This window comes from Marmota marmota, unplaced genomic scaffold (assembly GCF_001458135.2).
Source record: "Marmota marmota marmota unplaced genomic scaffold, marMar, whole genome shotgun sequence".
NCBI classification, from domain to species: domain Eukaryota; kingdom Metazoa; phylum Chordata; class Mammalia; order Rodentia; family Sciuridae; genus Marmota; species Marmota marmota.
The window spans coordinates 30806172-30820312 of record NW_025999977.1 but is presented as its reverse complement, the minus strand read 5'-3'; the positions used below and the strand labels follow the sequence as shown (position 1 = coordinate 30820312).

At 33.2% G+C, this 14141-nt stretch overlaps 1 protein-coding gene across 4 annotated transcripts in view; it reads right to left on the bottom strand.

The window, feature by feature from the left end:
* The window catches only part of Atl2 (atlastin GTPase 2), a 54351-nt gene that overhangs the window by 14187 nt on the left and 26023 nt on the right, over nt 1-14141 (bottom strand). For all 4 annotated transcript variants that reach the window (XM_015479746.2, XM_015479748.2, XM_048804531.1 and 1 more), the window contains exons 2-4: nt 12152-12393; nt 2158-2292; nt 1686-1790 (exon numbers count right to left, since the gene is read on the bottom strand). In XM_015479746.2, coding sequence (XP_015335232.1) covers nt 1686-1790; nt 2158-2292; nt 12152-12393 — 482 coding nt within the window. The remainder of the gene's footprint in view (nt 1-1685; nt 1791-2157; nt 2293-12151; nt 12394-14141) is intronic.

Sequence of the window (14141 nt, the reverse complement as noted above, 5' to 3'; positions counted from 1 at the left end):
AAAATTTTAAAAAGTAAAGAAAAAATTAAAAATTATATAATAGGTTCTTTTTCTCCTCAAAGTTTCATGTCACGATAACTTAAGAAAGAAAAATAAAAAGTAAAGGTTGTTTATATACCATTTTTCCAAGCTGGTTAATGTGAGGGGCAAAAGTATATAACTGATCAGTGGGAATCTCATCTAACATTGACTCTACTATAGTTCTCTTTTTACTTAAAACTTATCAGTCTAAACAATTTTAACAGAAAAATTTTAGCAGCCTCTGGAAACTAACAAAAGTAACAGTAGGTGGCACTCTTGTCCTGTCCAGAATTTTCTGAAGACTTCCAAAGACAAAACAGACCAGAGCTATAGTAGAGGCTCTAAAGTACACACTCAGGAAAAGAGAAATTGGAGAAAAGATTAGTTAGGTCCAGTCCTTCCAAGACAGATCTTCAGAAGAGAACTCAGGCTATAATTGGAAAAGAATGGGCACCTACTGCTAAGAAATAACTTGTATCTAAGAAAATAAGGGTACTCCAAAGGGAGAAATACAGATAACTTGGAGGTCAAGAACACATATACTTGATGCTTATAAGTTCAGCAAACCTAAAATGATAGTCTCAAGTCAGTCTCAAGTCATAATTAATTCTAAAGAGTATTTTTAAAAGTAATTAATGACTGAGGTAATTAAACTTCAGATTTAAGGTAAAACCTGACAGTGTAACTAATCTATTCTTATCCATCCAGTGGACCTTAGCTTTTAGAAAACAGGTCCAGATCTTTTCATTGTCAGGGCCAGGCAAATAGTAAAGAGAGACAGAGACCTGTTTATCTTAGATCATTAGTACTTAGAATACTACCCTGGATATAATAGGTGCTAACAATTTGTTGAAAGAATAAAAGACAAGGTCAATTTGTTATTGATTTATCAGCTAGAACTTATTTAAGGAAAGAAAACTAACCTCCAAGGTCAGGAAGAAAGCAATAATAGATATCTAATCTTCTTGGTTTTTTAGAGTCTACAAAGCACTTTATGCATTATCTTATTTAGATCTCTTCTTTAACAACAGCCACACATGAGGTAGGCAAAATGGGTAAAACCCTCATTTTGCAGGTAAGAAAGTGGCTATATAGTTTTTAAGTTACTGTCCAAAGACAGATCTTTAAAAAGTTGAATAAACAAGAGAACCCCAAGTTTGAACCCCAATAATAAATATTAAGACACAGAACTCCCTCATTATAAATTAAGGCAAGGTCTACTGCCAGCTTACTTGAGGGGCTACACTATGATAAGGCAAATATGAAGAGATGGCTTCTATACTATTGCAATTGTGCCATTTTGCAAAAGCAGAGAAAAAAAAAACAAGAAGGGAAAAAGAGATTTCTGAGGGTCCCAGATAGTATCACTTAGTGAGTAGTAGCCATTATCCCAGCCCTCTAAGGCTAAAAGCCTAGATTCTACAAAAAATTCAAAGGAACTGGTTTCTGGTATATTGCTTCCTTTGTAACTATCCAAAATACAAAATTTCACATTATAAGCCAGAACAGTAGGCATGGAAATGTAAATAACCAATAAGAAATGTCAATGTGCTCTTTAACTTTAATCATATTAAAATTTTTCTTCAATCAAAAGGCATTTTTGAGGAGCAGCTGAAGGTACCAGGATCATATAAACTGATGTCATCACTTAATCCCTATCTCACCTGCACAGAGCTGGTCATAGTGCTCAGAGCAAATACGGTTGCACAGTCTTTAATAGTTGACTGGCTATCAAAGGCACCCTGGGTATCCATTAGCAGCACAGCCACCTAGGAATTCAAAAGTTTATCATACTTAGTAAACAGTCACAAAAAACAAATATAAAAATCATATATTAAATGGTAAATTTCAAAAGCAATAATTAAATCAAGAACACTCATCTCTACACATTTTAACATAATAATCTATACATTAAAGTTGCCAGACATTAAGTTCTGTGTTGCTTTGAATTTTTTTTTTTTTGGAGGGGGGGTGCGGGGGGTTGCTGGGGATTGAAACCAGAGCTTTGTGCATGCAAGGCAAGCACTCTACCAAATGAGTTATATCCCCAGCCTGTTCCTTTGATTTTTAACACAGAAAGTAGCTCAAGAAAAAATATAGAAGATTAAAAATAGAAAACTATAAGTGAAATTTTACTTTTGTTCCATTAGGTCTGTCAATCACAAATACTTCATTCCAAACTTGTATGCCTGTTGTTTCTCTTTCACAACCACCTCGCCATGTAAAGCCGGTCAATGGTTCATTGTTTCCACCAATCCAACTTTGAGAATCCTGTTAAAGTCAAAGATAAATGTAAAATAAAACACACAAAAATCAAAAGAATAAAAAAACTTTAAAAATCACCCATTCCATATTTTACAGATGAGGAAGGTAAGTTCAAAGATAAAATACACTATGTAACATCATCCAAGTAGTTACAAAAGCAGTCCTAAATTCTATGTGGTTTTCTATAGGGATGCAGTTTCCTTCAAACCTGAACCTTCTCAAGTCAGTTCAAATTTCCACTCTGTGGGCTTTTAGGTGAGTGGGGTCACACCCATTTTACCCTCTTCAGCAAAGATTTCCTATAATGTTTAAAACAAAAATCAGACACCAGCTATATCTTCTTATACAGAAAAGTAAAACTAAGTTTCAGAAAGAATGACTGTCAAAAAAGAGTATCACTCTCTTAGAAGAGCTTATATTAAATGTTTTTTATGATGCCTTGTTACCTTTAAAACATAATCAACTTTAAAAATGACCAAGTCTTAGGCTGGGGATATAGCTCAGTTGGTAGAGTGCTTGCCTTGCATGCATAAGGCCCTGGATTCAATCCCCAGTACCACCACCAACAAACAAACAAACAAACCAAGTCTTGTTTGCAACCTGATTCAAATGATCCAAGAATAAAAAAGCCTTACTTGAATGAACAGAATCTGAACCCAGACTGCATTATCAGTTGGGATAAATATGATTGTCTGATATGAATGATGTCATGGTTGCATTAAGAAATAGCTAAAAGAATACTTGTATGTTAGATACTCAAGTATTTGTGGTAAAAGGATATGCCTGGCATTTAATATTTCAAAAGGCACATATACACATACAGAAAACAGATGAAAGAAGACCAGCAAAATGTTGATGTATATAATGCTGGGGTTCATAATGCTATCCTCTTTATTTTGGGGTATATTTTAAATTTTCTATAATATAATGTTTTAATTAAAACTACAGGCCGTACTACTATAATTAAATATGATGGGGCTGGAGGTACAGCTCACTAGTGGAGTGTTCACCTAATATGTACAGGCACTGGATTCAATCCCCAGCACCATAAATAAATAAGAAATAATATAACAGTTAATAAATCATAAGGTAGTTTATCTAGAAAATTAAATGTGGGACATAAATGAATACCTTTGACAGATGTCAAGATGACTATTTTAGTATACTTAAAAGTCCTTTACTCAACATATCTCCAAGGAAAGATTTGGTTTCAGAAATACTTCTGGTAAGCTTTAATATCTAATCCAAAATAGATTATAAAGTTCAAATTACTGGTAGGAAGATGATGTTTTAAAGCAGGATCGATGAAGGATGAAACAATTTAGGAAGAGCACATATAAAGTGGCAAAAATAAGTCATCCAGACCATAATGTAATACGACAATAGAGCCTTAAACTTTAAACAATCTATAATCATCATTTCACAAAACTCTCATCTCGAGTAGGTTACCAGTCTTATTATAAGTCATAAAATTCTCGATTTGTTTTCTTCAGGTTTCAATAACTTCAACTAAAGGCCCTCACCTCTGCTGGTTACAGACTGCCACATGGTACAACTCCATTCATAGTACATACAATAGAACCATATTTCAAAGTACCCTTCCTGAGGATAGACAACTGGTAGTCCTGCCCCTGGCCTATATTTTAGATGCTCCAAATTGTTCTTGTACCTCTTTGCTGTACTCTACCCCAATTCTTGTCACAGCTAATTTTCACAAGAAATGTAATCATGTCATTGTCTTTCTAAAACTCCATCTATCGCTTCCCCATTACCTATAAGACCATCCATCCGGACACCTGTTTCATAACAATGCCCCTTTAATCTATTGTTTCTGTTTCTGATATTCCCAACCAATACTTACATATCCAGTTTCTACCATATCCCTCCACCAAAAAAAGAAGAAGAAAAAAATATCACCATTTCCCAGATGCATACACTGTTCAGCCATCAACACCTTTCTCTGCCTAGATTCAGATTTTTTGACATGGTGGGGGAATCAGATGCCACATGTGAGAACCTACTCATTCTCTCGAAATGTCAAAGAAATCTGGTATTGAATGAATCATTTTTAAAAGGTGTAACCTACACAAATAAGTTAAAAGACACTATCCTCTTAGAGAAGTCTACTTTTAGTCATATTTTACCTATCTTGCTTCTCTATATCTTCTCTAACAAAACTACTTCTCTAAACAAAATTACTTTCCATGACAGCAGTTTTGTTTCATTCTCATGAATTCCCAGCAGGTCAAATAGTGCCTGGTTTGTAGTTAGGTATTCAAAACATTAAAGTTTTGTGCTCCCTTTTGAGCATGGGTAATAGATGCAGAAGAAATATGAGCTTCTTTATTATTCTAGAAACAATATAATTATGTAGACAAAGCAGTAAAAATAAAATTTTTGAACTATGGATGACTAAAGTCATAGGCTAATGTGCTTGTTAACCCCCCTTCAAAAAAAATTTTAAAAGAATTAGTGTCTCATAAAAATCTACTATGTATCATTGCTTCTTAGTAAATGGGAATATTGTAAAATATTCAATGGATTAGTTAACAAAACGATAAAAGAGGGCTGGGGATGTGGCTCAAGTGGTAGCGTGCTCGCCTGGCATGCGTGCGGCCTGGGTTCAATCCTCAGCACCACATACAAAACAAAGATGTTGTGTCCGCTGATAACTAAAAAATAAATATTAAAAATTCTCTCTCTCTCTTAAAAAAAAGTTTCCTTTAAAAAAAAAGAATTTTAAACACATGTCAGATTAGACAATCNCCCCCCCCCCATTCTCTCTTTAAAAAAAAAAGATAAAAGAAAAGGTAAATCAGAAAACCAAGTTAATCAGATTTTCAAAATTTTGAAATCTGTTATTTCTCTAACATACTGAACATTAAAGCTTTCATAAAATACATTCATTCATCCATTCACTCACTCATTCAACAAATCTACTGAACCTCTACCAATTGCCAGTCACTGTTCTAGATTCTAGAGATAGAGCAATGAACAAGAACAAAATTTTTCCTCTCCAAGAACATTTTAGTAGGTTCTAGAGACAGTCTCAATGATTATGTCTCAAAAATTACAGACCCCATCTCAAAATTTATTAAATTTATTAAAAGCAAACATTGGAACTTGAAAAACACTAATCTGATTCCATTCACTACTACAGAGAAAAAAAAACCTCAAAACTCACAGATTTCCAAAAGCTACCTTATTCTTTCAATTTAAAATAGTAGGAAAAGAGGAGATCTTATAGAATAACTCTCAATTGCAAAAGGCAATCTGAAGTCATCTGAACTTCAAATGTAGTCAAGCAGTGGAATAAACACAGCACATGCCAAAAAAGGCTTGTCTTTGTAACTTACCAGCAATAAATAAACTCTAAATAGTAAAAAACAAATTCATATTTCACCAAAGGAACAGTAATTGTCTGTAGCAACAAAATGAAACAACAGCTATATAAGCTTTAGACCCAGAGTTTGGTAGCCCAGACAAGCCCAGAACCATCAGAACACACCAGCTTCCCATTTGCTGACTCCTTCCACAACAGCCAGGCTAAAAAAAATAAAAGTCCATCCAGAAGCCATAATAACTCAGCTTGGATTGGAGTAAAAGACAAAAAAGTATAAAACTAAGACCCAATTAGCATTACAATAAAGAAGGAGATCATCCCTAGTTAAAAGCCCCACAAATGAAAATCCTAACCTGTATAAAATAAGTACCTATTCAGGAGACAGGTTATTAACACTCAATACCCAAACTGGTGGAGAGAACTAGTATATACATTCTAACCATTGATTGTAGCTTAGTATTTTCAGTTGAATGTGAGAAAACTCAAGTCCCAGAAAAAAAACATGGAACATTAATTCTGAAATAATTAAAATGTGTCTAATCTTACTGATCTCCCATCCCTGCCTCATGTCCAACTCCTCTTTCCAGGGCTGGACAAATAGTTGGCATTACAACTGACCCGGGTCACAAAGTCAAGCAAAGAACATTTCTAAGAACTTACAGATTTGCTAAGGAGAAATTTAATAATGTAAGTTCTGCTTAAATGCATCTTTGACCATGAAGACATTATGCTAAGTGAAATAAATCAGACACAAGAAGAGAAATGTTATGTTTTCAGTCATGAGTTGCTTAGAGTGGTCAAGCATACAGACAGAAAGTAGAAGGGTGATTGCCAGGGGCTGAGAGGAGAGGAAAATGGATTTAGCATTTAAATAGTAACACAGCTTTAGTTTGTGAAAATAAAGTCCTCAAGATGAAAGGTGGTTGGTGATAGCTGCACAGAATTAATAAATAAATTTAATGCCTTTGAACTGTATACTTATAAATGGCTAATGTGGTGAATTTTTGTTTTGCCTATCTTACCACAACTTAAAAACAAAAAGGTGGCCTTGAGGGGTACCAAAACAGAAAAGGGAGACACCACCAGTTATTAAACTGCTATCTAGCCAACTCCAACACCCTCTAACAAGCCTACAATTTTTATTTTCCTTATGGACTTAAAATTCTGATCAAATTTTGTTTGTTTCTCACATTGGTAAAAATGATAGAAAATTCAAAATTTCAGATTATCACATAAGAGTTACAATGCTTCACTTAAAACAAGTGAAATATTCCAAAGTAAATTCAATTGAAATGGTTAAATGAATAAGCTAAACCTCTAGATTAAATCTGGAAGATAGTTCAATGAACTAATGAACCAGTATAAAGTATAATAATGTTTTAAAATAAACAAAATCCACACCTATCAGAATGGCTAAAATTTAAAAGATGACATTTACAAGGAATACAACAACTATAAGTCTCCTATATTGCCTAGTGCAATTGGTGAAACCTCTTTGCAAAAATATTTGGCAGCCACTAGTAGAGCTAAAAAGGTATTTTGTCATATGACCCAAATTTCTACTCCTAACAGAATTGTGTATATTCCCAAGTAATTCTTAAAAATTATATATATATATAAGAATATTCACAACAACTTTATTTAGAAGAAACAAAAACTAGAAACAACTTACATGTATATCAATAGAGGATGAGGTAATTAAATTGTGATATATTCCTCCAATGAAATATCACTTAGCAACAAAAAGACATTTCTGATGCATTTAACAACACAGATAAATCTCTTAGACTTAATGTTAAATAAAAGAAATCAGACACAAAATATACATACTTTTACAAATCATGTCACTTTCAAAATAGACAAAAATAATCTAAGATAATAAAAGTCAGCATAGTGGCCTTTGAGAGCCGGAAGAGTAATAACTGGGAGGAGAAATAAGTGAGTCTTTTAAAATGCAGAAAGTGTTTTGTCTTGATTTGAAGTAGTGGTTAAAAATTAACTGGCTATACTAAGGTTTATGCATTTATTGCATTTAAGTTATAACACAATAAAAAAATAAAATGACCAAGAAGAGGCTTTTTAAGATATTTTCTTCCTCCAAGTACATTTCTTTCTTGGAAAAAGAACATGAAACAAAACAAGTTTTTCATCATGTATTCACACATTTCCCATAAGTCTTACAACTCAGACACTGTTAGCCTTGGACAGGAAAGTGAAATTAAATTCAACATCCATAGGGCTGATTCATACATGTTTCAGGTGAGTTATATGTATTGCATATGATGCTTAAATATAGTTTTTATTCCTGCTCTTTGGCAGCATTCTAGAAGCAAGTCCTTAAATAGTAAAGAATAAAAACTACATAAAGGATAGTTTCTTTAAAATATCTTCTGAAAATATGCTATGGAGAAGTCAAAACTCTTATGTACCAAACAAAGCAAAGATCCTTCATTCATTTTGCTTGGAAACTAGTGGACAGCAAGAAACATTACTACATTTGCACTAGCACATGTTCTTCTGTCAAGTCTATTTCAGCTTCTGAAGTAAACAGTGAAAAGCAAACATTTATAAAAGAGCAATATAGTGTAGGAACATCCTATATGGAACCTCTACATACTGGAAATATGTGGGGAAATAATGAAATTGGCCTTGCCACTTAGTTTAAACCTCATTTCTTAAACTAAGCAAGTTAAAATTTTACTAATACTAATATTAGTAATATTAGCATTAGTAAAATACTAATATTACTATGTAGAATTATTATGAATACTCAATAAAATAATACCTGTTAAGTGCTTAATAATCACAGTACCTAGAATTCAATGAATACTCAAATACTGTTATATGAAAAGACACTGAGGAAGAATATATCTTCATCTATGAAGTCTTCTTGCCGAAAATGAATAAAACCTGATTCTGATCAAGTCTATAGAATCAACACCAATGGGATAAAATTAGCAAATCCAGAAATGTGCAGCTCTATAGCACAATTGGTCTTTTCAACAAATAACTTGCCAAGAAAAATAGAAACAGGGCTTAAAACAATTTAAAAACATCAAGTCATAATGTAGATCTCATCTGGTTGGATTCAAACTGTTAAAACATAAAAAGCATCTGTAGCAAGTAAAAGGTTGTAAACATTTCACAATATTCAAAAATTATTACTACTTTTCTGTATGATGACATTATTATAATGTCCTTTTCTTTAAGAGATACTGAAACATCTACAAATGAAATTATATGCTTGGGATTTACTTCAAAACAACGCATTCAGGTGTGGAGTCAGCTGGACTACAGATGAAATGAGATTGATAAGAGTTCATGATTTCTAAAAATAAGAATGTGGGCATTCATTATATGATTGTCTAATCTGACATGTGTTTAAAATTCTTTTTTTTTAAAGGAAACTTTTTTTTAAGAGAGAGAGAGAATTTTTAATATTTATTTTTTAGTTTTTGGCAGACACAACATCTTTGTTTGTATGTGGTGCTGAGGATCGAACCCGGGCCACACGCATGCCAGGCGAGCGCGCTACCGCTTGAGCCACATCCCCAGCCCCATCCCCAGCCCTAAAATTCTTTATAATAGTTTTTAAAAGAAAAAATAAGAAATGATATAAAGTAGAAGCAACTCTGCATAGAATTAAGATCACTAGATAAGTTCAACAACAGCTATCATTTACAGTGTCAATATATTAAGCACGGTGTTAAGTATTACATACATTACATAATTTAATTCAATACATTAATTTTTGATTTCTGTAAACTGATTCCAGGAATTGAAAGTACTTTTATGGTAGCCATGTGACAAGTTGATCAGCTTTTTTCTAACAATTCATATTGATACTAGAGTAATCTATTTCACTTTGAAAACATGTCACAAAAATCAGCTAACTAAAAATAATTAGATCATCAACAGATTAATGGTTAAATAAAGCACAATATCAAACAGAATATTAAAGCAACAAAAATAATGAACTGTGAGATGTGTACATTTTACAGTAAGAACTGTAACAAAATAAGCCATATATAGAATATCTACAGTATGATTTTATTCCTGAGAAGTTCAAAAATGGGAGAAAAGAATTTATGATAAGAGGTTCAGAATAATAGTTACTTGAGGGGATAAAAATTAACTGAGTGAGAGAACAAAGAGGGATGCTCTATATCTTCATCTGGGTGGTGGGAATATGAATATCAAGTAGTAGCTCAAAAAGAAACCATAAAAAAAGCTATTAACTTCACACGAAAATGAGACCTAAAAATCAGAATTTCCCCTATATTTAGAGATTTAAAATAGAAATCTCAAAATAATCTTAGATTTTAAAAGCTTGCTACTGAAGTTTTTGAATTTTTCTAACAAAAAGCTCACATTCAGCCTTATGTTAGTATTCCTCTACTAATTACTCAAAATAAAAATACTCATCTATTTCTAAACTATAAAGTAAAAGGTTTACACATTTAGCTCCTTTAGTGAACACACACTTACATAAACTGACTCATGTCAGTAGAGAAGACACTAAAAGATGATACAAACTGCTGCTCTTCTACTTCTCTCAGCTAGCATATCATCTTTGCAGGTATATAGGTTGAGGGAAAGTATTCAAATCTATCCCATTATTAGTTTTCCTTCTTTACTTACATCTCATGGGAAAAGAATGATTAACCACCAAATCAGTATGTGATCCCCCAAATCAGACACTATGTAATATAATTTCTGATTAACAGAATAAGGTGACTTATATCAGAAATTCTATATGAAAACTCTATAAGTTAAAATGCATAAAGATAATTTCACCACAGAAGCCAGTAACTAGGTATATAACCTTCCTGAGGTCATCAGAACCTTTCCACCGCTTCAGTGCCTCCTCCAGAAAGGGGGAGTTCTGTTAGTTCCACGATTGTGAATGACAAATGTAGGCTGCTACTCCTCCTCTAACAGTCACTAATTTGACCAGAGATGGAATCAGAAATGCTACCTGAGGTGAAACTTATCTGTCATTCCTAGACAAGCAATCTAAGCTTCTTTCCCCTTCTAACATTCTACTTACTATCTGTGACCTACTTGGAATCAAATACAATTACAGTGAACAGCTCAGAAACAGATAAATATGAAATACACAAGAAGTTAAGGAGTTAAAAAACATCAAAATTCTTTAATATCTTCCAAATTATAGATTTTTTTAAAAATATGCCACTATTTATACATTTTCTATTTCATATATTAAGCTCTAGAAAATAAGTCTAAATGAAAAATCGTTAACATTCCATTCCTAATTTCCTAAACACATAAAATGTCATTCATGAACTACCTTCTTGATACTCAGGCATACCTGAAAAGGTCTAAAGAGATACCTATAAAAAGACTTTAGTAAAAAGCTTCTTGGGAAACCAACTGGGAAAGTTTACCTTATTTCAAGGCAAACTCAGATTTACACAGAACTTAAAAAGATGAACACTCAGATAATTACATAATTCTGTTAAAAGTTTTATTTCTAGTGGCTTATGTCAAAAATTCCTGTAAGGCCACCTACCCTAAGTGTTCCACTCCAAAATTTTCAAATCCTTCTTCTTGGTCCCTATCAAACTTAATCCCTCCCACTTGACTCCAGCTTTTAGAAAAACACTAAGTCAAGTGGTTTTTATTTTTTGTTTTGTGTTTGACTTTGAAAGTCAAAGTCAGGGAGAACATAGTAAATATCTAAAAGCAAAAGTGTGTAGAGGGAGGGAGATTCATCCGGCAAACAGATATCAACAACACACAGTAGCATTAAGTACTGGAGACAGGATAATCAATGTAAGTCCCACCACTAACAAAAAGGTAAACCAGCCAGAAAACTGAAGTAATATTAATAAAACGTGCCATGAGAGCTGGGAAGAGAATTAACAAACTTGGACATCAAGAAAGGCCTACTATGAAAAGATTAGCAAAGAATAGGATATTTGAGAATAACATGACATACTAGGAGAAGAGCAAACACTACAGTATACTTGATGTAAGGATGAAAGCAGTAAGGCTCAGATACCATGGAAGGCCATAGAAGCCACTCTAAGGAATTGGACTTTATTCACTAAAAGTGACTTATTTGAGAAACACAAGTATACTTTTGCAAGTTTCTATCAGAAAACTTCACTAACAGTAAAAGTATCTAGGAAGATGAAAGTGAAGAAATAATAAAAAGGGAGACAAGATAAGTAGTACTTCCAATATTTTCAGGATACACTCAAACATATTGGACTACTACTATACTGCCTAGAATATAGAGGTTCAAGCATATGCATCAATATGTATTATGTCCCAAAAGGAACAACAGAGATAAAGAAGAATCAAGAGCTCAAACTTACATTACTGTCTTAATAGAGAAGTCTAATTAAAGAACTATATTTCTGTAAAATTAAAGAAACAATACTTGTTTTATATATATATGTGTATATATATATGTATGTATATATATATTTTTTTTAAATAACTGGTTGGCAGTTATTTGTTTTGATTAGGTTCAACTTAAAAGACACTATTCACCTTGTTATACATATATCTAAGCATGAAGTCCAGCAAAAATGATTTCCCTTTACGAAAAGCTCCTGCCACAGATACCACAACTATGTTAAGATCTCGTATGTGCTCCTGTAGCAGTATCTGCTCCAAAGCTTCTTCATCAAGCTCAAAGTTATGGTCATCTTCATGAGCAAGGACAATCTGTACTGGACATGGTTTCTTCATAACCTCAGAGTTTACTAGGTCATCATCTTCATAATCCTCCCCTAGAATTTTAAAAAGAAAGAAAGAAATTACTTTATTCCCTGTATTACAAAACTTTTCATTAAGAACCACATCTACAGCCAAAGTTCAAATGCACCCCCCACCACCCGTTCTCATCTGAGAATAATTTAATAAAGAGAGAGTCAAGTACTTTTGGACTTCCCGCTCCTTCTGTAATAGGACAAAGAATGCTGGTCACATTTACCCCTTGAGCACTGCATCCTTCTGTAAAGGCTTTTTGCTACTGTATGCACCAAGAAAATACAAACTGACAGGGAATAAAATCAATTTTTCCTGATACTTCAGATTCCAATTTTCCCTGGAAAATTATTCTACATTACAAAGACTAAAACATATATATGAATTTTGAATGTTGGAATTTTGAATATATGAATTCGTTCTGGAATTTAAAGGGCAAAGTTAAGGTTCTAAGAAGCTTCCAAAAATGCCACCATAAAGCTAAGTCCCTAATTTTGTAAGAGTAACCTAATATGGCTGAGGATATAGCTCAGTGGTAAAACACTTGCCTAGCATTCATGAGGCTCTGGGCTCAATCCCCAATACAAAAAAAAAAGTAACCTAGTAGTATAGCCGTTATTAAATTCTTTATAAAGGAAGTCAACAACACTATTTCAAAATGTGCTACAAACAATGACAATGCATTATAGAGAGAAAGAAACTTACAGAAGCAAAATTTTGGGAAGTAAAAGAAATCAATATTTAATTAAAGAAGATATTATCACTGTTTCATTGTCATACCACTATAGCCAAATATGTTATTTAAATGCACAAAAAGTTGGGGCTGGGGAGGTGGCTCAGTGGTAGAGTGCTTTCTTAGCATGCGTGAGGTGCTGGGTTTGTTACCCTAACCACATTTTAAAAAAATAAAAATAAACTAATAAAATAAAGGTATTGTGTTCATCTACAACTTAAAAAAAATTCAAATAAATAAATAAATGCACAAAAAGTTGACTTTCCAGGAAAGACACAATACAGTTAAATTCCAAGTTAATATATCATTAGAAAGTCCAGATAAACAATAAAACAGTATGCAAATTGTGATTAAAAGCTTCCAATCTTAGTCAATGGTTAAGATCACAAGCCAGAGGGCAAAACTGCCTCAGGGAATGTCACAGCTTCTCTGTTTTCTCATCTGTAAAATGGGGATCATAACAGCACCTCCCTCACAAAGTTGTCATCAGGATTACATAAATTGAAACATATATGGTACATAATAAGTTTATATAACAGTAGTTTTAAAATAACCAATCCAACAGGAGAGGCTTTAATTTACACCTTGAAATGCCAAAACACTACAGTAATTTTCATCTGCCCCGTAGCTATGTACTACACCACCATATACCCATTTGCTCAGGCACAAATCTGAGAGCTGTCCTTGAAACACCTCTCCTTTCCATTACTCCTAAATTTAATCAATAGCCACATTCTTAACTTCACCTTCATGTCACAATTTCTGTTGATAGCATCTCTATTCCCATCACCACTACTTTGACCCACTTAGACTGTAGTACCCAACTGCTCTCTGTCATTAAGGCACTTACTCCCTTCCCCTAAACCAATTCAACCTCCAGAGTAGGAAATAAATAATGTAGTCAAATGTAAATTTGATTGTTACTCTCTTTCTTAAAATCACTGTTACAGAAGACTAATGATTAAAATCCTATACACGCCTTACAAGATCCTGTACATGCTACCAATCTCTGGCTGCATTGGTGCTACTTTCCCCTCT